This window comes from Orcinus orca, chromosome 19, assembly GCF_937001465.1.
Source record: "Orcinus orca chromosome 19, mOrcOrc1.1, whole genome shotgun sequence".
In the NCBI taxonomy this organism is placed as follows: domain Eukaryota; kingdom Metazoa; phylum Chordata; class Mammalia; order Artiodactyla; family Delphinidae; genus Orcinus; species Orcinus orca.
In genome coordinates this window covers 15,014,406-15,041,561 of record NC_064577.1, presented here as the reverse complement: position 1 = coordinate 15,041,561, position 27,156 = coordinate 15,014,406, and the positions used below count along the sequence as shown (strand labels likewise).

The following is a 27,156-nucleotide window of genomic DNA, read 5'->3' as shown; positions in this document are numbered from 1 at the left end:
GAGAAGAGGATGAGGCTTTAATGTCTTCCCAGGCACAGGAGGCATGGACCTCAAGCCTCAACAAAGCCAGAATTGTTTCTGTTTGGAAAAAAATCCCCAGGACCTGAAAAAAGTCTCCAGCTGCTGGGGGAGGAGGGTCTGGACAGTGACAGTGTGTGCTGGGTAAATGCTGGGAAGAGGCGTGCTGTCTCCCAGACGGGACCTGGGTCTTTGCCAATGATGACACTGTCCTGATAAGCGAGACACTGTCCTGATAAGCGGAACACTGAAATCAGCCTGGCTACTCTCAGCCCTGAAATAGTTCTGAGCAGAAAAAAGGCCATGTTGCATGACAGCCTTAAAAGACGTCCGGCAGACGGACTGGGGCGAGGGTAGTCATCAGCACAAAACGTACAGTCTGAGGATGCTGGCAAACAGTGGGCTTGTGTGCAGAACAAAGAGATATGCAGAGTCAGGAACAGAAAAGTCGTAAAGACAACACTCAGATAAACCAGCATCTCCCGCATCTCTGAGGCCCATATGGCCAGCCTGGTGGTACTTACGCGGTCTCACTTTCAGAATCCACAAACCCCATTTTTTCTGAGCCGACTGGAAGAGGCAGCAAAGTTTTCCCCTTCACTTGCGCAAGGAGAACCAAGAGGTCACATTGGAGGCTGTGGGCGTGTCGCTGGACATCTTGGCAAACCACGTGGGGCCAGTCTAGGTGATTCTTCTCATTGGCCAGGATGGGGATGACAACCTGGGACAGACGTGTACAGAAAAGAAAGGCAGGCAACTTCTGAAACCCTAAAGACTATTCTGAGAAAGGTCGAGAGAGCTACATACCACCTTTTGCAGGTCCCTGTTCTGTAAGACCTAATTATTAATAACCAACATTATGTATTGCCTTGGCATCTGGTAAAATCGGGAGGGCCTCAAATAGCCTATCCACAGTTTCCCTGCCCACTCTGGTCCTGCCGCTAAGGCCCCTAGTCCAGCAGCCCTGCTTATCAAGGGGACCAGGCATGGCCGCCGCCCATCCCTGAGGAGTGGGCTTCAGTTCCAGCCAGTGGAATATTCACGCAAGCCGATCCCATCCCCCCACAGGAACCAGTGGGCACCACACCCTCTCGATAGTACAAAGTTTGCCTCCCACAGCCCCTGTTCATTTGCTCTGTTCCCACGTGCAAGCCCCCATGTGGCCCTGCCTGGCACAGCATCTCCCTCCTCTGGACTGTGAGTATCTGTGCTAATAACCTGCGGGCCGTCTCATCTGTCCAGTGTTACGTGTACGGCCACCCCCGCAACCCTAGGGCAGGAATCCCTTCCTCATCAACGGGTGAAACTGTCACAAAGGCCAAGAGGCAAAAAACAGGACAGATGCAGGTAAGCATGACCCTCTGTCTACAGGTGGCCTGAGAGGGCATTTTAAAGAAGCAAGCCAAGTTGAGGATCTTGAATCTATCTGTAGGGTGAACCTGAGTCGGTTTTGGCCACTGAACATAGCCCCTCTTCTGTTAGTATTCATCTCCAGATCCAGAGGTAGATATGTGAACAAATCTGAGCCAATAAGAGTCAGGCCAAAGTCTTCTATCTGGACATTTTGAGGAAGAGAAGCTTTCTCTCTCTACGAGTCTGGAACAATTGGTGGCCAACTTGCTACCATATGGAGCCTTCGAATATGGTCAATATGGGGAAGAGAGGGTTTATAGATGGAGGAAAAACCAAGTCCTATGACATCATTTGAGCTCCTGCATCAGGCTGCTCTTCAACTTTCTGAGCTGATTTAAATTGAGGTTTCCACCATTAGCAACTTAAAAAGTTGTAATTCGTAAAAAAAAAAAAAAAAAAAAAAAAGTTGTAATTCATGCAACTCACTAGGAACCTCTACCTGTCAAAAGTTCACAACTAATAGAAAGGGAATACTAGAAAGAAAAACAGATGATCAGGAAATGTGATAAGGAGCTGCCTAGCAAAGACTGAAAAGAAAACACGAACTTAAATGGTTGGTTGGTTTCCATATACAACCAGTGAGTCCATGTGGCTATGAGATAGAAGGCCTGGACCCAGCATATGAAGCCAAGAGAATGATCCTTGCCTGGTCTGTCTGGAAGCAATCACTAAACTGAGAACTTACAACAGCAGGTGAACAGGGGGTGCCGAGAGATAAAATGTCACAAATTGAGCTCTACTCACATTCATGTTAAGAAAGGACCCCTTGGACCCATGGCAGGAGGCCTAACAGGGCAGAGGGGATGAACAAGAATTTTTCTAGGATCTGAAAGGCAGGGACTGTATCTTATACCCACAGTCCTCCCTAGGGTCTGGCATACAGGAAGCACTCAATAGAGGTTCAGAGAATAACTGAAATATATGCTGTCTGAAGAAAAAGTGGCAGGTGGGCTTGGGTGCATTTTGGAGGGCTTTCAGTGATAGAAAAATAGTGAATATGAACTTTCTATGAAATGAATATTCTCAATGAATATCTATCAAGAGTCTACCACATGCTAGCACTGTTCTAGGTGCTTGGAAGGTACATCAGTGAACAAAACAGATGAAGATTCCTGACTTGATGAAGTTTAAATTCTAGGGAAGAGACAGTCAGTAAACCATAAGTTCTGTGGAAAAAAATGAAACAGGTGGGCTGGAAGTGATGTAATGGTAAATAGAGTGATTGGTGCAGATCTCATGGAGAAGGTAACATCTGAACAAAGACTGGAGAGGATAGGGAGAGTGTTGTGCAGACCCTTGGGGGAAGTATATTGAGGGTAGAAGGAACAGCCAGTGCAAAGGCCCTGAGGTGGGAGCATGCCTAGTGTGATCAAGGAGCAGTGTGGAGGTCAGTGAAACTGGGACAGGATTGGCAAGAAGAGTAGGGGTGAGTAAAAGGGGTCAGATCACATGCAGCCCTGCCTGTGGGATTTTGATTTTTACTCTGAGGAATGTAAATCATTGAAGGGTTGTGAGCAAAGGACCAACATGGTCTGACATCTTTTTTAATAGGATCGCTCCAGCTACTGAGTTGAGAATAGACTCTTGGGGGCAAAAGTGGAAAAAGAGATTGGCTAGCAAGTTATTGCTATAGTACAGAAGAGAGTGGCTTGACACAGGGCAGAGTAGAGGAGATAGTAAGAAATGGTCCAATTCTACATAAATTTTGAAGGCTCAGCCAAAATGATTTCTTAATGGATTAGTCGTGTGAGTGAAAAGGAGTCAGGATGATTCCAAGGTTTGGGACTTGGGCAACAGGAAGAAGGGAACCGCCATAGCTGACGTGGGGAAGAATAACGGTGGAGTTAAGTTCTTGTGGGAAGAATTGGGAGTAGGTTCTTGGACACGTTAGCATTTGATAAACCGACTGAACTTCTAAGTGGGGACACCGAATAGGTGTCGGATTTGGCAGTTGGGAGCTCAGAGAAGAAAAGTCTGGAGATAACAAAGCTGGTAGAGGTAGATGAGATGATTCATAAGATTCTGAAAGGGAATGAGTGCCCCCCAAGGAACTGAGTATATACAGAGAAGATGCCCAAGGAATGAGCCCAAGGGCTTTCCAATGTTAGCAAGTTAGCAAGAAGCGGGGGTGGTACCAACAGGGGAAATAGAAATGGCGATGGTGAGAGGAGGAAACCAGAAGACTGGTGACCTGAAAGCCAAGTGAAGAAAGTGCTTCCAGGAGGACAGGGTCACCATGAGCTGTGCCAAAGGCTGCTCACAGGTCAAGCAGGAAAAAGACTGAAACATGGCCATGTGATTCAGACAAGTAGAGGTCACTGGTGACGTTGACAACTCTTTCTTTTCCATGCAATGTGGGGGTAGGAGCCTGACGAGTGAGGAAAAGGATAGGACATAGCAAGACTAGACACGAAGTCTAGACATTTCTGCTCAGCTTCACGAGGGCGGGTACACGGTAGGCAGGGAGTTGGAGTTCACCAGATTTATGGTTTTGCCAAAGCCGTACGACAAAGCGAGACAGAGGCCGTGATGATAATGATGGAGCACTTGAGCTGGGTAAGGGGGGAAGGACGTGGGTGTGGAGGATGGACAGAGGGCAGGCGGCAGGATCAACGGACTGCAGGTCCCAGCAGGGTCACAGGCTTGTGGTAGGGGGCTGCTGGGGACAGTGAGCCGGAAAGACAGGAGCAGGGTCAGAGAAAGAGGTGCCTGGAATTGGATCACCAGGGCGTGGCCTGGTAATGCAAGGACTGGGAACAGCACGGGAAGGGGTGGTGAAGATAGGAAGGGCGACAAGGTCAGCGGAGGAGGAAGGTTCAAGGGGCCCAGAGGCCGGGTTAATGAAGGATCACTTATGTGTCTATTGAAAGAGCCACGTGTTAAGACGGGAGCAACGCTGGGGGAGAGTCACAGCGAGCAGGAACCCAACCGTGGGGAAATGAGGGCAGTGCTATCAATTTATGACACAGCAATGGGGGGAGACGGTGGCTTTGTCTAAAGGCATCAGATTCAAACTGGACTGTTTTCCATGTGAATCGAGAAGGAGCAAAGAGAAGCAAGGATGCCTGTCTCACCTCAGAAGCAGAAAGGCTGAGTCTTTGGGGAGAGATGAGTTTGGGTTAGAGCAAAGTGACAAGGGTGGGTGACAGGAAGTGAGGAAGCTTTTAAGGGGGATGTAGAGTCACGGTAATTCTTGTCCTTTAGGGAAAACCTACAACTAATGTTAACAGAGAACCAACCTGACTCCACGTTGTGTCTATTCCTTTAGCTCTAACCGTTGTGCTTTGTTTCCTGTCTTAATCACGCTGGCTCTGCATCTCTGTAAAAGGATGTTGCCTAGAGCCTGAAACACACATGACAGCCTATTCCCAAGTTTTTGCCTCCCAGGCTTGACCTTTAAAGGTGTCAACAAAAAGTTGCAGAACAGAGAATAACAATTGTCCTGTTGGAGGTTTACACTGTGACCAGACCTTTGTGAACAGCTGCAAGAAGTTTGTAATACCAGCCACACCTCCTCCCCGCCTTCAGTACAAAAGAAGCTTGAATTCTACCTCAGGGAAGATGGTTCTACCAGCCCACCATCTTCTTGGGCTGCTGGCATTCCGATTAAAGCCACTATTCTTTGCCCCAACACCGCCTCTCTCGATTTACCAGCCTGCCGTGCGACCAGCACTACAGGCTTGCCCTCTGTGATGCTAACACACTCTATTCCAAGCGTCCTGATGGGTTATTTTAAATTTCACGACAAGCCTACAAGGTGCTTCGATCCTGACAGAGGTGAGCTAGCGCGCTCACACCATCCCCACCGAACGCGACAGAACCAGCACTGGAACCCGGGTCCCCCAGACTCCAAATCCCATGCTCCTCTCACGGGGAAAAGGACCCACACTTTTACCGGAAACAAACCTACAGCCTCCCTTCTTCTGCCCTCAACAACCCATCTACCTACGCCCACCGCTGCACTGGCTGAAGGGAAACTAAGGCTGAGGCTACAGAAACGGCAAGGAAGGAAAACCGCAGTACCTGAGGGCAGCCGAATGGTCCAAGATGGCGACAGGGCATGCACACGCAGAGGCGTCGCGACGCTCGAGGAGAGGCGCTCCCGACGCACGCACGGAGGTTCTGCGCATGCCCGCTCCTCCTGCCCCGCCCCGCCCTTGCTATTCACCGGGCTCTGTGCAAGGCACCCCTCTCCTCACCCGGGTAGAAGGTGGCGTTTTCAGAGCAGGAGCTTCCCCCTTCTCCATTCCTTGATTAAAGAATAAAGTTTCTGCTCTGCTGGACCTGGTTTCCTTCATTTGGCACCAGCTGGCACTGGGCAACGTAAGGACCCAGTTGGGGGTCCACCCGACTGGACACCTGATTAGAAAGGGTGGGTGACACTCCCTCTCCAAAACCCCAAACTTCAAAACAGCATCCAAGTTCCAGAGCTCTAGGAAAAGGAACCTGGCAGCAGTGAATGAAGGGACTGGGAAGAGGAAGAAAGGGAGCAGGAGGGCTGGTTTCTAAATTCTGGCAATTCTCCCTTGGAAACATTTCCTGGATGCATAATTTACCTTGTGCTAGTGTAATGGGACAGAAAAGTTAAAATTTATAGCTTCATTCCTTCGTTAATATCACCCCCCCACACCCCACCCCCGCCAACAAAGAATACTTTTCTCATCCAGGTGGGATATTTTGGCTTTAGTTAGGACCAGGTGAGCACGCAGCCAGGGGCTGATCCATGAGTGGGAGGGGTGCAGGGCCCCGAAGTGGCTCTGGATCAGCTTCAGGGTGTGTGAAAAAAGCGGATGGGACGGCAGTGGTTGCATGGCCCAAGAATTGCTGTTAGAGCTTTTGAGAAATGCAAGTAAAGGCCTCGAGGTATTTTAAAAATAAATTGTTTTATTTTTATTATTTATTTATTTATTATATTTATTTATATTTATTATATTTATTTATTTATTATTTTATTATTAGGTTTTTAAAACAGATAACACATTTACGTGGTGCAAATTTTTAAAGTACAAAAGCATGACAGTAAAAAGCTACCTACCCCTGTACCTCCCTGAGTCGCCCAGTTCCTTGGGCCTGTGGATTACTCTGTAAATGAATGTTTTTCCTCCCTCCCTCCTTTCTCTTTTTTAGCAGAAACGGTAGCATACTATACGTACAGTTCTAAACCTTTAAGAAAAATTATCTTAAATTGCAGCATTATCCACAATAGCCAAGAGGTGAAAGGAACCTAAATGTCCATCCATGGATGAATGGGATAAAGAAAATGTGGTATATATACATACAATGGGATACTATTCAGTCTTAAAAAGGAAGGAAATTCTGTCACATGCTCCCCTGAGAATGAACCTCTTTGAGGACATTATGCTGAGTGAAGTAAGCCAGTCACAAAAAGACAAATACGTCATGATTCCACTTACATGAGGTACCAAGAGTGGTCAAATTCAGAGACACAGAAAGTAGAATGTGGCTTCCAGGGGCTGAGGGGGGCACAGGTGGGAGTTGTTCAGTGAGTGTAGAGTTTCAACCATGCAGGGTGGGGGGATGGTTCTGGGGATCTGCCGCGCAATGATGTGCATGAGGTTGACAGTGTTGTGCTGTACGCTTGGAAATTGCTGGGAGAGTGAATTTTATGTGGGTTTTTTATGCCACCATAAAAATAAAATGATCTTAAGAACGGTTCCATTATCAATCATTACTTTTAATTATAGACGAACCTTAATTCGTTCACCCAGTCCCCTACGGATGAACATTCAGTTTGTTTCCAGCCTCTTTCAATGCACCGATAAAAATTCTTGAACATTTAAGAGTCTGAGGTGTTTCACAATTACTTTCACTCGCTGAACTGCCTTGCCTTGGCCATGACGCCACTCTGAGATGGACCCACTGCCCTCTACGTACACTAGGTGCAGCTCCATCTCGGAACCTTTGTTCAGTCTGCTCCCCAGACCTTGAAAGTTACCCTGCTCTCTATTTATTCTAATCCTTCTCCTTGTTCAGGAGCCAGTTCAGAGCTGGAGGTGAAGCAGGGCTCTCAGACCACACGCATATGTCTGTCCTCTGAACCCAACCGCACTTTTTGTTTTCCATATCAATAAACATTGTCTTTATTCTGTAAATTAAAATCTATTCACCTATTTCACATTTTGTTTATCTTATTTTCTTTTTAAAAATTTTTTAAAGTTTTAAAAAAAATTTTGTTAAGATATAGTTGATTTACAGTGTGTTAATTTCAGGTGTACAGCGAAGTGATTCAGTTATATATATATTCTTTCTTAGATTCTTCTCCATTATAGGTTATTACAAGATATTGAGTAGAGTTCCCTGTGCTACACAGTAGGTCCTTGTTGGTTATCTATTTTATATAGAGTGGTGTGTATCTGTGAACCCCAATCTCCCAATTTATCCCTCCCCCCCTTCCCCTTTGGTAACCGTAAGTTTGTTTTCAAGCACTTCTTCCTATCATCACCTTTCATGAGGGAACTTGATCCAAGCTTGGATTCCTGCAGGGATGGTGTTCAGACAACACACAGCAGTAAAGCCATTCGGTTATTAAAATACTGAAATACTTCCATATCTACTGAGAAACCTAGCTTCCCTGGGTCCCCTAGAGCTCCTCTGTCACCCCAGACCCTTCTCTGGAACTCCCCCTCCCCAAAGCCTCCTCATGAAGCAACCAAAGGCCTAACACCTGATGCAGCAGGGAGCCTCCAGGACCCAATGCTAGCACTGGTGCCAACTTTAGGTAAGGTCTGTCTCCACCTCAGTCACACTAGCTTTGAAGATGCTATATATATAGTGAATTTCACAGGTGGGATCTTGTCTTTATTTCTCTGGTGTTCCCCACAGCACCTGTGACTGGAAACATCACACAGCAGGGCATCAAGCCTCCAGGAGCACACACACCCAACTTCCAGGGGCGTTCACTCCTATTCCAGAAAGGTCTCAGTGTCCCAAGAGTCTCTCCCGGGCACCCCTGCACTCCGGAGGCTTCTGCTGTGGCGCCACCAAAGCACTCCATAATCCATATCCGGGGAGACCTTCCTTCCTGCGCTCCAGGCCGGCCCCTCCAAACGCCTGCTGGACATTTCCAACTGGATGCCTCAACTTCTTACCTGGGCACAGGGGTGACCTCTGGTTCATGAAGGACACGAAAATCAAAACCAAGCCACCTCTCCTTTTTAACTCTTCTCCAGAAGTAAAGAGCGTGGAGAGCACTTCACCTCCTTCACTGACCCATAGGAAATGCCCCCGGGTCCACCACTCCCGGGCTTTTTAAAAAATAAATTTATTTATTTACTTATTTGGCTGTGTTGGGTCTTCGTTTCTGTGCGAGGGCTTTCTCTAGTTGCGGCGAGCGGGGGCCACTCTTCATCGCGGTGCGCGGGCCTCTCACTGTCGCGGAGCACAGGCTCCAGACGCGCAGGCTCAGCGGCCATGGCTCACGGGCCCAGCCGCTCCGCGGCATGTGGGATCTTCCCAGACCAGGGCTCGAACCCGTGTCCCCTGCACTGGCAGGCAGACTCTCAACCACTGCGCCACCAGGCAAGCCCCCACTCCCGGGCTTTTGCAATGCCAGCTTACAGGGGGGATTCAGAAACGGCGCCTCAAAAAGAGGTCAGGACCCAGGCCCTCTTAAGAATCTAGCCTCGCCTTGACTTTGGCCTGAACGCAGACCAGGAATGAAGCAAGTCCCCCGCGATGGCCTGACTCGGACCCAGCCCCTGCTCAGATTCCCCGCAGCTGCCATTTCACGGCTCGCCTCCACATCTCAGGGGGCAGCCCAGGGTCCTAGTTTCCCGCCAGCTCGGCCAGCCGGCCCATCCCACTTTATTCTTAACTCCTTGAGCTCAGCTCCAGTCTCCTCTCCCATGGCCCCGCCCCGCCGGCCCCGCCTCCTCCTCCAGCGCAGCCAGTGCGGGGCCACCGACCCACCCTCACCTCGGAGAAGAGCGCGACCAGATGCTCCAGCGGCTTGGCGGGCAGGTCCCCGCACAGCACTGCTCCGCGGAGGCTGTCGGGCCCCGGCGGCTCGGGCCTGGTGCGCAGGCAAAAAAGCCCCTTAGCACGAGGCGCGCCGGCCTCGGGTCCCGCGTCCAGCCCCGCGCGCACCGCCAGGCCCGCGGGCCCGGGCCGCACCACCAGCAGCGGCCGCGGCCCCTCCGCGGCCCCGCGGCCCAGGAAGGCGTGCAGCAGTTGCCTCGCCTCGGCCGAGCCCGCGCAGCGCTCCCATGCGCCCGCAGCCGGCCGCAGGCTCCGGGCCACGTAGGCCCCCAGGAGTCGCAGCCGCGGGTCGGCGCCGGGCTCCCAGTCCGCGTTCTCCTCAGCCAGCGCGGGAAGCTCCTCGGCGCTCGGCATCGCGCGCGAACCTGCCTGCAGAGGTTTCCCGGGCGACCGGGACGCGGCCAGGACTCCCGCCTCCGCTACCCTCCTACTGGACACTTGACTACTGTTCCCGCCCACTCCGGTCCAATAAGGTAGGAGAGGCAAGGCGGGGTAAGGGGCGGGGTCGCGTCGCTGTTGCTAGGAAACCAGCAGAGGCTCAGGTTTCGCGTCTGAACTCGTGGATTAGAGGTGCTCGTGGGTGACTGTTCGGGGCCATGCTTATGGATGAAGCGCATGGAGGGGAGATCAAGGATATAAATGCTGCTAAGGAGCGTGCTGGCTAAGGTCACATCAAATTCTTTAGAGGTGTCCAGACACTGAAAGTATTATGGTTCTCCCACCTACTCCCAAAAGTGTAATTCAAAGTTAAAAACAATGTCAAATCACAAAATACATGTAAGGGAAATCAATCAAATTTTTTTTTTTTTTTTTTTTTTTTTTTTTTTTTTTGCGGTACGCGGGCCTCTCACTGTTGTGGCCCCTCCCGTTGCGGAGCACAGGCTCCGGATGCGCAGGCTCAGTGGCCATGGCTCACGAGCCCAGCTGCTCCGCGGCATGTGGGATCCTCCCGGACCGGGGCACGAACCCGTGTCCCCTGCATCGGCAGGCGGACTTTCAACCAGTGCGCCACCAGGGAAGCCCCCCAATCAAATTTTTATTTCTTTTTCATGATAACTGAAATATTATAACAGTGGCTACTGAGCATTTAGAATGTGCTGTGCTACTAGGGAACTGGATTTTTCATTTTCATTTTAATTAATATAAAATTAAATAGTCACATGTGGCTAGTAACTGTCATATTAGACAGCTTAGCTTCATAATTTTAATATCAATTATAAGAAAATAAAAGTTTTACTGGCCTGCTTTGTCCATGCCTTGAGTGTGTGCTTAATCTGAAAAATGGGGGCTAAAACTATGAGATCACTGATTTCCATGAGTATGGCAGCCATGAGTTCTTAAATGCAGCAAAGCACTATTCAATATGTAGGATGTTCAGAGCCTCCCTGTCCTGCCCTTTGTCTGCATCTTGTCTTCAAAAAGGGATAATGTGAAGCACCTTTCCTGACCTCAGAAATTAGCATTTGTCACCTGCTGAGTCCTTCTCCATGCTCAGGATATAAATAGCTTGGCCCTTTGCATGCATGTAAGGTGAGAATGGGACAAGGAAAGGGACAATTCGGGCAGCAGGAGGCCTGCAGTTCTGAAATGAGCTCCTCTCTGCCCTACCACCCTGATTTTAGTCACCAATCAGAGACTGCAGAGTTTCTGGGTAAAAAGAACATTTAGAATGGGCTTCAAAGGAATATTAACAGAATAAGCACTTATTAAAGGCAGCTTAGCTAATAAGAGCCCCTCAGGAAAAGCCAGTAGCTAGAAGGTAAAATGATTGATTTAATAATAACTGGGGCACAGGAGGTGCTGTGATGAAGAGTGTCCACCTTACAACATGAAACTTTATGTTTGTAGAGAGTGTTTTGTCAGTTCTGGATTAAACAGTAGGCAGACCAACTATGAGTAAAGGGACAAAGCAGAGGCACTAAAACAATTTTTAAATGGATTTGATAGTTGACATTTCAAAAAAGCATCAGGGAAAAATAGAAATGTTGGGGGCTTCTTACACATATCCTAGTTTTGCAGAGTTTTTATTTTGCATATAGGAAGGCATCCTTATCGTTTTAGTGCTTGGGGATTCCAGATGTGTCAATCCTGCTCGTATTTTGTGTATAGAGTGAATTCAGGGCCATTAAGTTCCCGTAAACTCTTCAAATACAGTTTCTGCCACCCCCACCGTGACCTATTTGCCCTACATCCTCTTTGTCCCTTTGCCGCAACATAGAAACACAGGAGCCTGTGGAGATGACTTGAAGGTGTCTGAGAGTGAAGGCTACTGGACACTGGCAATGTCAGCTTTTGCTTTTTTTTCTCCAGCACCACACCTTAATCTCCATTGTAGAAAGAGATTTGGGAGGCATCTATATGGGACTTATTGAAAACAGCTGACATTGTCTTTCTATTGTGTAATTATGGTATGAAAAATAAAAGTTACAAGTGTATTAGTTATCTATTGCTGTGTAACAAATTACCCCAAAAGGTAGCAGCTTAAAATAGCAATGGACATTTATTATCTCACATAGTTTATGGTGGGTCAGGAAGATGGGAGCAGTTTAGCTGGGTGGTTCTGGCTCATGATGTCTCATAATGTTTCAGACAAGATGTTATCAGGGGCTACATCATCTGAAAGCTTGACTGGGATTGGAGGAACCACTTCCAAGGTAGCTCATTAATGTGGCTGGCAAGTCAGTGCTGACTGTCAGCAGGAGCCTTCAGTTCCTCAGCATGTGGAGCTCTCCATTGGGTGCTTAAATGTCTTCATAACACCCTGGCTGCCTTCCCCTAGACCAGGTGATCTGAGAGCAAGACAAGCCCCAATGTCTGTTATGACCTAGCCTTGGAGGTCACACTGTCATTTCTGCAAAAATCCCATTAGTTACAGACGTTCACCTTATTCATTGTGAAAGAGAACTACACCAGGATGTGAACACCAGGGAAGAAGAATCCTTGGGTGCTCTCTGAGAGGCTGGCTACTGCAAGAGGTGTTAAGGAAGATATGAAATTTGTGTAATTGTTGCCATTTTTTAAATTAGAAACTTGAACTTGCTTCCATGAGCATTGCATTTTGTATATCAGATTTTTTGCTTGAAATGACAAGGCATAATTCCTGTTCAACACTTGTAAATAACGATCTCTTTAAATTCTGGATAGTCATCATTGACAAGTTGTGTTCACACGAGCAGGTAGTGCAAAATTTAAAGCCTTTTACAATTATTCAAAAGTGAGCAGTTGGCATTATATTTACAGAATCTTAACAGCTCTTCTTTTCTTCCTTGACAAACGTTATGTTGAGATTTCTTGGGATGCTGCTAATGGATATTGAATCTAAATCAACCTTTCTGTATCAAATATTTGAAAATAATGATGAACTTTTAATTCGAAGAACATGCATGCATTGTTAGAATGGTCTCCTCTCAGCCACCTTGAATGCCCTAAGTGATGATGTCAGACACTCATGGGCAGATATATTGGATACATGTGTAGAAGGAGAGTCCAGGCTACTTGGGGCTCCATCCCGGAGATACACGTAAGAATATTGATTGTTACATTTTGCATAATAGCAAAATTATGGGAAACAAACCAAGTGTTCATCCATGATAGAATGGATAAATAAATTACAGTATATACTATTCATAGAATACAATACTATACAGCAGTGAAAAGGAAAGGACTGTAGTTGTATGCATCAACAGGATGAATCTCAAAAGCATAATGTTGTACAAAAAAGGCAAGTTACAGATGAGTACATTAGAGTACATTTATTAGAAGTTTCAAACCAAATGAAACAAAGAATATTTTTTTCAGGCAGATATACATATGTAGTCATCTAGAGAAAAGTAAGTGGGTGATTATCACGAAATTCAGATTTTGATCCCTTCTTGTTGGGGACAGAGAGGCATGGGATGGTGAGGGGCACACGGGAGCCCCTGGTAATGTTTTATTTCTTAACCTGGCTTATGCCAGGTTATGGGGTTAAGAAATAACCTGGCATAAGCCAGGTTATTTTCATTTTATCATTCATCTTAAACTGTACATATATATTCTTTACTTCTTTGTATGTATGATATACTTCACAATTATAAAAAAGAAAAAAGGATGTGTCATTTCTTATACTCTTGAGTGTTGCGGGGAGTTCATTTCAGTTACTGGGAATAAAGGCTAATAATTCATTAGATTTCTAAAATTACACATCAAATATCTTTAAAATGGTGATTGACCAATTTTACAAATTTTATTTTAGGTCTATTACTGGTGACTTCTTTCTTATCAGCCCTATCTTACTTTACTTCTTGGCTCTGTTCAACCCAGGAGATTCCAGATTCACTAGTCTCTTAGCTTCCATGACAAGTGTCCTCCTTCGGGCACTTCCTCTCATTCTCTGACTACTCCCGTTTTGCCCATCCTTTCCATATAAGTGTTGCTTGGACATCTCTCAGAGCTTCTGGTCCTCTCACTTTAAAATCTCTCCTTGGATGAACTCACCCATCCAAGGCAGCAATTCTTTCCTTTATACTAATGGCCCTCAAACCCATATCTCCAGCCCAAAGCTAGGGAGATATAACATTTTAGGATAATACCTGTGTTCTTCTCAAAGGTCTGTAAAAACTGTTCCACTGTTTTCTGAAATGCAGTGTTGGAGAGAAGTGTGAAGCGAGCTTGATTTTTGTTCCTTTGTAGGTAACATTTTGAAACCACATGATTGTTTAAGGAATTTTTTTCTCCCTTTTTATTTTTGTGATTTAAAAAAAATGTTTGAGGATAATAGGTAATGTCCCATTAAATTGATTTTTGCCTGAAATTATGAGAGCCCATTTGGTTCTCATAATGACGTGTTTCTTCACAGCAGGACAGATTGTTCTATGGAAACTTTGACTGTTACTTATTTTCCATTTGCACTCTCTGGTCTGGTTTTCTGGTAACGTAAACCGATCGAGTGTGCTAACAATTACAAGTAGGGGATGCATTTTGAAATTCTAATTGAGGTTTTCCATTCCTATATGTTTGGATGTTGCCCTGTGGCTCTTTACTCGGTGGCTTATTGACATGAAATGCCTTGGGAGTGTGGCTACAGCCTGAAACAGTCCATTGAATTTCTCAGCAGTTTTTAAATACAGAACAGAGACAACAGGCTATTTCTTTTTTTTTTTTAATTGTAAGAGCCAAGCACTTAAGAGGGAGAAAAGGTTTATGTTGTGTTGCTTGTTTGGTTTAATTCCAAGAGCTTGGCTTTGAATATACAGGGCAGAGTCTGGAGGATGAAGAGGTTAGAATGTAAATGCTAGGCTGTAGGTGGATCAGAGCGCTTGGCGATCTGATAAGCAGATTTCCTTAAAAGGAAGAATAAGAACTCTTTCTAGGATGGGGAGGACGAGGCTGGGGAGGCAAAGTAGAGGACCACTTGGCTATGACTGTAGAGTTCTTGACAATTTCAGGAGAGTTCAGGGTAGGGGATGACATGACAGCTACTACAGACATACTTGGGTGTCCAGGAGAAGGGACACTTGAGGCTGGCTCCCCAGGGAAGACATGGGAAACTGCACACACGTGGAGAAGCCCTTATCCAACCTGGTGCCTGGAGTTAGAGCAGCAGTGGATGAGGGCAGGTTTGAAGGAGAGTAACTAGAGGGCAGCCTTTCAATGCTGCCTTGACCTAGCAGGTTCAGGGATAGGAACTGACTGTTTCCAAGATCGTTGTAGAATGGTTTGGAGGAGGAGAACAGAAATGCTTAGAGGGCCAGCTGTGAGGTCAGGCTGAGGCAGAAAACAGAATAGGTACCCGTATTGCCTAAAGGCCTTGGTGGATGACAGTGTATGGTACAAAGGACCGATGTCCACCCTCTCCTGATGGCTGGAAGGTATACAGGCCTTCAGGAACTTCCAACCCTCTGGAGAAGAGTAAAAGGAAAGAAACCTGAAGACTACACAGACATCAGAAGTGACTGAGTTACCTAGAAATGGCAAAATGCTGTTTTCATCTGCTGCCTGGATATAGGGGTGGATCAGTTCATGGCAACGTGTAAGAAGCCATAGCGTTCATGTGTCAGAACCTGCAAACCAGGAGCCCATGGAGAGATCTCCAAAAGCACATGTCTGCAGAGCCACAAAAAGGGGGTTCTTGGAGGGTCAGCAAAGGCACCAAGCCTGGCAACCATGTCCTCCAGGATAAATAAGATTGCCGGACAAAACACAGGATGCTGGTTAAATTTGAATTTCGGATAAATAATGAATAAGCCTTTAGGATCAGTATGTCCCAAATGGTGCGTATAAGGCTGCATGGGGAAATGAGACATACTTATACCCCAAAATTATTTATCTGAAATTCACCTGGGTATCTTGTATCTTTATTTGTGAAATCTGGCAACTCTACCCAAGTGTAACAGCGTCCCTCTCATCCCCACCTTCCACATCTCATGTGAATTCCATGCCGAGGCAAACTCTAAGAAAGAAACATGTAGTGAAGGAGATTTTGACAAATGTAGTTTCCTGCCTTGTAAAGGACAGTGGTGCCAGATTGATAACAAACGATTTGGAATGAGATATCATGAGGCAATTTTAGCTTTAGAAAAACAACAACAACAGCTCCCCCAGCAGAAAGGTGATTTAACGGACATCGGTTTTGTTTATCTATTTGTTTGTGTTTTCCCCCGGCATCTGTTCACCCTTCTTCTGGTTCACCACTTTTTCTTTGGGGAACTACCCCCACCCCCTGAACCACCTTCTACCCTCCTACCCCCAGCCCAGGTACTTCGGGTAGGGCTCAATTCCCAGGTCTAGGGCTGAAGCGTGTTACTTGGCCTAAGCTAATTGGATTATTCCATTTGGCAGTCAACGATCTGATGATGGACATGTGATCCCATCAGAACAGCAGAGTCAGACCCAAGGCTTTGGTGTGACTGTTGGGGTAAATAATGCCATTCTAGTTTCTCATGGACTTGAACCTAGGAGGATGTAGGACAGGGCTAATGGGGCCACTTTGGCACCATGAGGAGAAGGGTCATCTGAAAATGGAGCAAGAAATAGAGAAGAGAAAGCAGTTGCTGATGACACTGTTTGAGCTGCAGCCCCTACACTGAACTCTTCATTGATGTGAGCAAAGACATGCTCTCCCCAGGCAGCCAGTCTGAGTTGTGCTTTCTGTCCCTCTTACATATGAGTCACAACTGATGCAGCTGGCAGGGAAAGAAACATTTCTTCGAGATGAAGATGTAAACTGGTAACAGGGAAGGAATCCATCGGGGAGACACTTGAGGAGAGAAAACACGAAAGGGATTCTTCCTGGAACAATTCCTATAGGACACGAGAGGGGTGACCCTTCAATCGCTTTGTTATATAAAGACTCCAGATCACAGACTCAGCCCTTGCTTTTCACACTGCTTTTGAATCAAGGCAGCGAACCAGAAATTAACATGCGCACATTTTCCTGTATTTATTCACCATTCAATATTTAATTCCCAGAAGGGTGAAGGAAATACTTAATTAAACATGCTAAACAATAACCATCCTCACTTGCTTTTCACGTGGACTTGTCTTACAAAAATACGCCGTGAAGAGTCGATGAAGCTATTTTTAAAAAAAAACGAATTCCTCACATCGCTTAATTATAATAACCTATAAAGTGTAACTGTACATTTTCCACCCCAGGAAACGGGTGGGCAGAACAAGGAAAGCTGCAGAAACACACCTTCTCAGCTCTTTCCTTTTTTTGTGATTGCAGGAATTCTTGGGGCTTGGCATTCACTTTAGTTCTCCGATATGGTCCTCTTGATTTCAGAGGAAATCTTACATCTAAGAGGCCTGGGGTGCTGACCCTTCTGGTGGGGTGGGATTACAAAAATTTCTAAATATATATTCAGTCGTGACTGCATGATGGAATGAAGTAGGACATGTATTATCAAACATCTGGAAAATTCTGTTCACCACTGAGCTGGTCATGTAGGTGGGTGTAGGATGAAGAGGGGCCTGGGAAAGAGTTGGGATTTCAAGATGAAGTCTGTACTTCATGGTACCTGGAATTAAGGAGAAGAGAAAAGATCCTTGATTCTTTATTTCATTGTTATTTGCTCTCATATGCAAAGGTAACTCTCCTGATTTTTCTCGTTTGCCTCCAGGGTGGAGGAGGATCTCAGTTCCTTTCTACTCTCTAGGTGACAACCCTCCTCCTAACAGGAGATGCAGAGCCAGGTGGGCCAAGTTACTTGTAGGGTATAACAGACATAGTCCACCAAGAGGACCTTTCCAAGGGGTTAGAAATGAGTGTGCCTGGGAAATATGGAAACGAGCACCCTGGCAAATATGAAAGCAGGAAGATTTTGTCTCTTTTAATGGGAACAAGGTTCATCATGGGAAACCTCATAGGGTGGCAACAAATTTGAGCATTCTGAATTGAAGATGCTTCTTTATTTGGGCCAGATTGTCTTCTGCTACATATTGTGCAGCCCTATCTGAGGAGCTTATTTGGAGTTAGAGCTAAGCTGAATGTCTGTGGAAAATAGAAGAGAGGATGATGGTTGGCCTGGTGGGTAAACCTAATCTTCACTGTGTGGGCTTGACCTGTGTCATCAGATTCTGAAAGCAAAGCAAAATCAAAGAGGCAATCACAATAGTTGCGAGGGGTGAACTGCTCACCTCACTGGTCCTCACGGGGGTCAGAAGCGATTTGGCAGGCCGGTGAGGCAGCGCACGAGGGTGTAGACAGAACCCATGGGAATTCTCTCACACTGGATTGCTCTCCTCCCAAGGAAAGGACACCAGTGCCCACGTCAAGACCAAAGGCTTGAGTTGAGTTCTGAATTTAACAGAAAGACAGGAGAATATCTGGTCTCCGAGGGAATGGACCCTCACAGAAACTTCCTAGACTAACTCTCATCCTCTATGCCCATCCAGAATCCAAAGAGTAGGACCTTCGGTCTGGACTGACCAAATTCTCTTTTGGTCCCGGTCCAAAGTGAACCCCAGGGTCTCCCTTTCTTCCCACATCCAGAGAAATCGCAAGGGCAGGGATTTCTCCCAGGGGAGAGGGACCAAGCAACTCAGTTTCACCTTGGCTGTCTACACAGCACTCTCCTATCTTCCCTCCACCCCCAATGCCCAACCTACACACTTGTGAGTCATGGTCACTCACTGGGTTAGATAAACAAGACGAGGCTGGAGCTGTTCTTTTCTTTTCTTTTTTGTGGGCCCTTTGGTGTGAGGTGGTTCCTGCTGGGTTTCCATCCCCTTTGTGATATGGGCCCTCTGGTGTGAGGTGGTCCCTTGTAGGTCCTCACCTTTTTGTGATGTGGGCCCTCTTGTGTGAGGTGGTTCCTGCTGTGTTATTCGTACCCTTTGTGATGTGGGCCCTTTGGTGTGAGGTGGTTCCTTCTGGTTTCCTCATCCTCTTTGTGATGTGGGCCCTCTGGTGTGAGGTGGTTCCTGCTGGGTGCCCCATCCCCTTTGTGATGTGGGCCCTTTGGTTGTTCTTTTTCTAAAAGAATGAGAGGCCATCTTTTCCCTCCATTTGGCCTTAAGTCCTTTGAGATCTTTCTCCCCAGTGGTTACTGTAAGCTGACCTGGGGCATACCTTCAAATGGAGTCACCTAGGTCTCATAAGACCTGGGCATTCGGATTAAACCAACTCTGCCCTAGACTTAAGAAGAATCTCCCCCTCTTTCTTATTCTGCCTCTAACTCTTAACTAGAGAAAACAGAGTCGTCCTTGAGTTCCAGCTGAGTCCACTAAAATTCTCCATGGCCCTAGACAATCATAAATGATTCTTTGCTCTCTTCTTGTTCCATGTATTTCTCTCTGAGGTTTTGTGGTAAGAAGTAACAGTTGGAGGGAGAGATTTAGATGCCTGGGATTTGGTATTTCATCTTCCTCTTTCTGCTGAATTTTGACATGATTTCAATTTACTGCTACACTGACTTTCTCTTGGTGACACGGCTTCCCAGGGGTCTCAGAGCTACACGGTGAGAACAAAGACCAGTCCAGCTCAGAATCTTTGGAAGCTTTACTGGCCTGTGAGAAGGGCATCATGGAAATAAGCAAAATGATATTTCAAGGCCAGCTCTAGGAAGTAAACTTTGTCAGAGGTTTATATAGATTGCTCTCTGCTCATAGGGTTCAATAACCCCTTATGTAGCCCACACCTTTTACTATAAAAACCTACATCCCCTGACCTACCAGGAAGAGGGATTACATCCCCAATTTTCAGTTTCCAAGGGAGATGTTTATATCCAGGAGTTCGTGTCCATGATCCTGTGGGTTCTTAACATGCCCTGGTTCAAGGCATTGCTTGCTTATTGGTGCCAAGACTATTTGTCAGAATTCAGGTTCCATCCCTAATACTCAGTATCAGTGGTTAAGAGCTGCTATGGATGTATGAGAGTAAGGAACCCCAGCTCTGACTATTTGACTTGGAGCTTCTGTATTTTTAGTTGACCAACCAAACTCTGGTTCACAGACATGTGTTTAGCCAGGAACTCATTGGCCCAGCGAGTGTTTTCATTTTAAATGAATTGCCATATTTAAAAATCAGTGTATTTTCACCCTTTAGCATCTTAAAGAATGGCCATTGTTGTGATTGGCTGGAGGTGAGAGGTGTAGTCCCCTTTAGATGGGCTTGTGCTCTCTGATTTCATAATCCTCACTACCTCCTAATGGATCTAACACATCTATATTAGGCTAACATTAAAGATAGCCTAGAAATTGTGTCTTCTCAAAGGCAGTAGTGATTGTCTTAGAAGGGATAAAACAGGGAGTGAGGGGGACTCCAGAGAGTGTGTGCCCTTTCCAAGGGGAACAGCTGCCACTCACTCTGCCCACCGGACCCCCGTCACAACCCCCGATTTACCAATTCCCCAATTACAAGCGGGACTAATGCACTCTGCCTATCGGAGAGCCATCAAAGCACAGTCCAGGGAAAGAAGGAAAAAGGGAGCAAAGGTCACAGCAGATGATGGCTGACTCTTCCCCTTAAGGTGTGTGCCCAGTAGAACTCTTCCCCTTGGTACTTGAATCTACCACATGTAAGCCAACCCCTGTATGAGTAATGGGGCACCTTTATAGAGGAGGTTCTGCTGGAGGATGGTAATATTTGCTGCTTTGTTTTCAGGACTGTGCAGCTTCTTTGTTCCAAGTGAGTCCTCCAGCCCCACTTCTTTTAGAATTTAAAAGAATAAATTTTATTTTTTCCATTATGAAAGGAATGCATGCTCATTATAGAAAATCGGGAAAACGCATAAAGGTAAAAGGAAATTTAAAAATTACTTAGACTCACTACCACTGTTAATAATTAAGGGTGACCTTCTTCCACTAATTTTGCTACACACACACACACACACACACACACACACACACACACACATAGATACACACATAGATACATTTATATGTAAAATGAGCTTATGATATTTATAAATTGCCTATGTGGACTGTGCTCTGAATATAAAGGTAATATATGCTCATTATAGAAAACTAGAAATTATCAACAATTTAAAGAAATATAAAGAAATAACTGTAAACAAATAGAGTCCCACCACTTAGTGATAACATAATTGATTTGTTGCTATTATTTACTTACTGTTTTAGCTACACATTTTATATGCACATGATTCTGATTTTTTTAAAACATAATATAGGCAGAATAATCACAGTGCTAGATGAAAGATAGTTATTAGCCTACATAGTTTTTAAAACATTAATGATGTGGATTATTCAATATGGTTTTTTAATAATTAGAAAATGACTCAAAATCCTCAAGGGACCACTGTGTTGCCCTATGCAGTTGAAATTTTGAGCATAGGACAAAAATTCTGATTTGGTAAATCTCCAGACACAATGTCACCATGCTTCTCCCTGGTCTCCCAGGCTTCAGAATGAATTTCACCAGTCCCCTCCCTGCAGTAGAGTTCTAGTGATTCCTCTGAAGTTGCCACCATGCTTCCTTGGGGCCTCAATGCCTTTTTTTTTTTTTTTTCCTTTTCTTTCTTAGGATAGGGCCAAACTCCTTAACGATGGGACATACAGTAGTCCCTGCTCAGGAAGAGACAACATGAGGATTAAATGAGTTTATACATGTAAAGTGCTTTGGAATAATGCCTTGAATTAATGTTAGCTGTCATTATTCTTCTTTTCTACTGCCTGTATTCTTTCTCCATATTGTGTGGGACAAGGCTACTGGTAGCCCCAAATTCATATCATTAAGGTCCATTCCTTGAGAAGGAGGGAATTTTCTCTCTTTAAGTCTCAGTTTAGAAATTAAAGAAATGTACTTTAATTGGTCTGGTCTGTGCCATGTGCCTACACTGGTTGCTGGCGTATGGTGGAATCTGTTACCCAGAGGTGTGTGGGGTACCACATGGTGGCCAAGACCATGTAGAACAAAGAGTCACATGTCCCCGCACTACCTTCTCCCTTCCTATCCTATCTCTCCTTAGGATTTTCTTCTCCTGATATATTAAAGCCTTGTCTTTATTTTTTAATTTAATTTTTATTTTATATTGGAGTATAGTGATTTACAATGTTGTGTTAGTCTCAGGTGTACAGCAAAGTGATTCAGTCATATATATACATGTATCCATTCTTTTTCAGATCTTTTCCCATAGGTTATTACAGAATATTGAGTAGAGTTCCCTTTGCTATACAGTTGGTCCTTGTTGATTATCTGTTTTATATATAATAGTGTGTATAAGCCTTGTCTTCATGTAACCTATCAAGGATATCATCCAGAGTCTCATTCTTACGGTTTTATGATCTTTTGAGTTTTTAACATGAATGAAATTTCCTTTTCCTTAATCTGGGGCATTGCGTAAAGGTCCCACGCAAGACGTATTTATCTATATAATCACTATAATATCAAGCAAGTCAGTCCTATCATGTCATCAGAAACAGCTTTATTCCTTCCTCCCATCCCCTACTTTCTGGGTTATTCTTAGAAAATAAGAAGTCATTTGGTAACTTCACAGCTTAATAATTAATATGTCCAGTTCATTAGAATATTAACAATTCCAAATTAATGTGAAACTAAAGCGTCTTCCTGGCCTAAGCTCAGCTTTACTGGGGTTTGTCAGTGTCCCTCTGATAAGGGACGGGCTGACCAGTGGCAGTGGAAAAGGGGAGTTTTACACCCCCTACCCCGATTCCTCTGTAGGTGCTTCCTCTCCTCCTCCCCTGCCTCTGGGGGGAGGTGTGCAAAGTGTGATATCGCAATAGACTAACTGCAGAAGCAGATATCAAAATCTAGATATCTTCTAAAGCCAGACACTAAAGAAATTTGCAAAAAAGGGAAATAATTCTATTCTTCTTACTATATTTTTGGAAAATAACAGTTATTTCTCATAGCAATGTGTTATTTATGTTGACACATCATGGATTTATTGTTTTTATTTTTAAATGGTTTAATAAATAACTTTTAAGTGGTCTTCATTTTGATTTATAGTATAATAAATGTGTATAGATATGTCCCATCCAAGCAAAAGTTCTTTGGGGTCGTCTATACATTTTTAAAAATTTTATAGAAGTATAGTTGATTTACAATGTTGTGTTAATTTCTGCTCTCAATACTTCTTAAGAGTATGAGGAGGGGTACTGATACTATAAAGCTTGAGAACTGCTCTTGAAAGACGTTGGGTCTCAGGATAGGGGTGTCCCAGCTTTAAAATTTATGGCCGTAACTCAGATATGCAGGTATTTCTTCCTTTCTCTGTTATGGTGGCCCTGTGCTGTTGGGAGCCCTGAGATTCCCAGTCTTAAGACAATCCTTCAGGTTCCTAGCCAGGGCATTCACTGTCACCTGAGTACCTCTGAGGGGCTGGGAGCCTGGTGTTCACGGTGCGGGGAGGGCTTGTTCTGGAGAGATCTGTCTTGCTATCATTTCCGTGCTGCCATACCTGCCATATGTTGGCATGGAACGTTCATCAGGAATTTTCCTCCCAGAGTTCTAGGCAGGAAGCTGAGCAGAAGCCCATTCTGCCCTCAGATCCTCCAATCTGTCGGGAGGTTTCTGTTTCCCCCCTGTCCCCCATCCCTATGAGCCCACCCCATGGTGATGATCAGAGATACATGTGACTTTCTCTCTTGCTCTCTTCTCTGATTCGCCCTGAATTTCTTCTCTTGATGAAGGAAGGCATTTCTCTCAGTCCTGTACAGCAGGGAAGGGCTCTTCCATCACATTCTATATGCAATTTACTTTGTTTTCTTATCAAGCTGGGCTCATTGATACTTAAAGGTCAGCTTTCAATATCATAGGAAACAATTTCTCTTTCCACTCTGTGGCTCTTGCAATTACATAACAAGTTTTGCTCCTGTGAGCTTGACAAAAGTCAATTTTGAAAGTCAAGGTTGAACAAAGACTTCTTCCTCTGGTCTCTACCTTTTCCCTAAGAGCAGAGAGACGGAGGGTTAATATTATTGTTTGGACTGGTGGGGGAAAGAGTAGGGGTAGAGGAAAGGGGAAAAACCCCACCAGTTTAAAATCATCACCCTGTTGTTGGGAAATATTTTAATGCGATTTCACAGAATCCACTGTTACCATGTCCTGTTCACTGTCTTCTCTGGAGTCCTGAGGTTGGAATTCAAGAGTAGATGCTGTGTTCATGGGATGCTTTCTTAGTACATCAGGGATGTCCCCCTGTAAAGAGGCTGCTCAGTGCATGAGCTCATCCTGCGCTTCATTTTCAGAAAACTGCCTACAACTCCAGGGGAGGATGATTGCAGCCCTTTTGGAGTATGTGATCCAAGGCTCCCTGACCGCGGCAATGGGACCAGGAATAGACCCTTGACCCAAAGTGTGGCAGATTGTATTTTCCAAGGATGGTCATAGCAGTCTCTTCCATCAACATGCTTTTCTTACGATGAAACCTTGCTACACTCTCTTCAGACAGTGGAGTCTGTGTCCCCTCCCCTTGAACCTGGGCAGAACTTGGTGACTCAGAGTGTGCACTGTGTGACTTCTGAGGCTATATCACATGAGGTGTTGATATAGCTTTTACCTGGCTCACTCACTCCACATCTCCCCTTTGCCCACACCCTCTTTCCCTCTTCCTATCTCCAGATACTTGCTCTGGGAACCCAGCTGCCATGTGGTAAGGAAGCCCAGGCCACATGGAGGGGATGCATCTAAGGGTTCCAGTTCGTAGCCACTGTTGAGGTCCCGACCAGCAACTAGCATTAACAGCCAGACTTGTGAGTGAGGAAACCTTGGAGGTGACTCCAGTCCCAGCGACCACCTGACAGCAACCACGTAAGGGACGCTTAGTGAGCATTGTGTCGCTGAGCCCAGACAACCCCCAGAATCATGAGTGATTACAACAGTAAATACTTGTTGTTTGTGCTGTTAAATTTGGGGAGCTTTATCACTCAGCAGTAGATACCCGATATACAAGGAGAGTCATTTATAGAGATTTTCGGATTTTCTCCCAGGACTTTTGGAATTGAGGCACAGAGAGACTGTGTCAGCTAACCACAGGGGTTAGACCTGGGAGATTATGCAGACACAATTGCTGAAGGTGTCATCTTAGGTTCAACCATGTGTGAAACGAAACACACACCAGAGGAATGGATATTTTCAGAGAGAAGGACGTGAGACAGGGAGAGAGTGTTGTCAGGGTTTTGGATGACTTTCAACCTCTTAGCTTTGGTGAGGCCCAGTTATACATTCAGGACTTAGATCCTGGGAGAAGTTTTTCTATCTAACAATGATAATGATCATAATTATTACATTTATTTTAATTTAATTTAATAAATAATCATTATTAAATTAAATATTGTTATTATAAATAGTATTCTCATCTTCTGCTTCAACTAATTTCAGTACTTTTTTTTTTTATGTTGGGGCTAGGAGTTTATTAATTAATTAATTAATTTTTGCTGTGTTGCGTCGTCGTTTCTGTGCAAGGGCTTTCTCTAGTTGTGGCAAGTGGGGGCCCCTCTTCATCGCGGTGCGCGGGCCTCTCACTGTCGCGGCCTCTCTTGTTGCGGAGCACAGGCTCCAGACGCACAGGCTCAGTAGTTGTGGCTCACGGGCCCAGCCGCTCCGCGGGATGTGGGATCTTCCCGGACCGGGGCACGAACCCGTGTCCCCTGCATCGGCAGGCGGACTCCCAACCACTGCGCCACCAGGGAAGCCCTCCTTGATGTTTTAAGGAGATTTGAGAGTTGTTTATCTCCATAGCAGAATCCAGCCTATCCTGCCAGATTCGATGAGTCTGCATCATCCATCACCAAGAGACTGGGACCCTCCAGGGAAACCTCCCCGAGCAGCCCTTTCCCCGTATTTCACAGTGGCCGCCATCTTGCTTTCCCTAGACGTTTCCTAGGAGCTTCTCTTCCTCCTCCTGTGCCCCTCCTACACCCGAGGGAGTGGATCTGGTTCTGGGTCCCCGTCCTTACCTGATTGTCCTTTCTCTTCAAATTTTAACATGCTCAGGTTTGTGCAATCTTTAAAAATTCTCATCCAGCCTTCCAATAGTCACATACCTTGCCTTCTATGAAACTTTCCTACAGACAGTTTATACACCCTGCCTCAGCTTTCCCGTTTCCCAAATACTTAATCCTCTGTAAACTCATTTTTAAAAAAATTGAAGTAGAGTTAATTTGCAATATTGTGTTAGTTTCAGGTGTACAGCAAAATGATTCAGTTATATATATATTTTTTTTTTCAGATTCTTTTCCATTATAGGTTATTACAAGGTACTGAATACAGTTCTCTGTGCTCTACAGTAAATCCTTGTGTAAATTCATTTTTGTTCTAATCTCTTCACTGAAGCTGGTTGCCTGAAATTGTTTGGCTACATAGATCAAGGCTGCTCTGATCCTCCAAATTCCAAATCTTTATTATCATAGGATTATAGTATTTCAAAACTGAAAAGAAAATGCAGGAGGATGTACTTCTCAAACTTTAATGTTCATAGAGTCACCTAGGGATCTGCTGGAAAGGCAATTTCTGGGGGCTCACCCGTAGAGATTCTGATTCAGTAAGTCTAGGGTAGGACTGGCAACGTGCATTGCAATCAGCTCCCAGGGATACTGGTGTTGCTGCTTTGTGGGCACACTGGGTTAGATGACAGTGTTTTGTTTTCTCCAAGTCTGAAATGAAGACGGATGTATGAACGAATGTCCTTTAGGTAGCAGGGGAGGTCTTCTCCGTGGTTGCCCTGGTGAACCAGCAGGAGTAGATGTTATAAATGGTCCAAGAAAGAATTATTAGGGTACACACAATCGGGGATGACGGCAACGGTCCCAGTATTCTACACTTGATACATGTCTCCAGAACTTGGACTTGGGGTTAAGATTGAAGCTGGAGGCAAAGCAACTTCTCTTCTCTTCGTGGAGAGAGGCCTGGTCCTGAAACACACATCTGAGCTCTATATCTATGAGCAAACACAGAAAAATAATGAACTGTTGATAACTTTCTGTGGAAATGCATTCTTTGGGGTTTTTTTTAACAGACAAGTTGTTGATCTTGGGAAATCACAAAACGTTAAGTTAACATAAGAGGCAGCTTTCTAGGGACCTCATTCCTCCTCTAGCTTAATACTTTTCTTTCCTCCGTAGCCATCTCTTGTTGACACAGGGTAGCCATGCTTGTCACTGGGAAAATGCTATCTGATAAGCGATGGCTCCTGCCAAGAGTTTTCTCCTACCTTCCCATCACTCTGCCCTCCCACTCTACCCTTCTTCCAGGACTAGTACTAGCTGAGCTTACCAGCTCCCTGCAAAGTCTTGACAAAATGACAGAAGCAGACTGAAAAAGAT

At 45.3% G+C, this 27,156-nt stretch overlaps 1 protein-coding gene and 1 long non-coding RNA gene across 2 annotated transcripts in view; both read right to left on the bottom strand.

Annotated features, from left to right (window-relative positions):
• Positions 1 to 9,783, bottom strand: part of DNAH9 (dynein axonemal heavy chain 9) — a 299,097-nt gene extending 289,314 nt beyond the window's left edge. The window contains exons 1-2 of the mRNA XM_004266832.3: positions 9,367 to 9,783; positions 543 to 739 (exon numbers count right to left, since the gene is read on the bottom strand). Coding sequence (XP_004266880.1) covers positions 543 to 739; positions 9,367 to 9,783 — 614 coding nt within the window. The remainder of the gene's footprint in view (positions 1 to 542; positions 740 to 9,366) is intronic.
• A 7,567-nt stretch (positions 9,784 to 17,350) lies between these two features.
• On the bottom strand, positions 17,351 to 18,629 carry LOC125962123 (uncharacterized). The gene is made up of 3 exons (XR_007473564.1): positions 18,545 to 18,629; positions 18,049 to 18,208; positions 17,351 to 17,429 (listed from the first exon to the last, which is right to left on the bottom strand). It is a non-coding gene; the product is annotated as an uncharacterized LOC125962123 (long non-coding RNA).
• Positions 18,630 to 27,156: the final 8,527 nt, after the last annotated feature.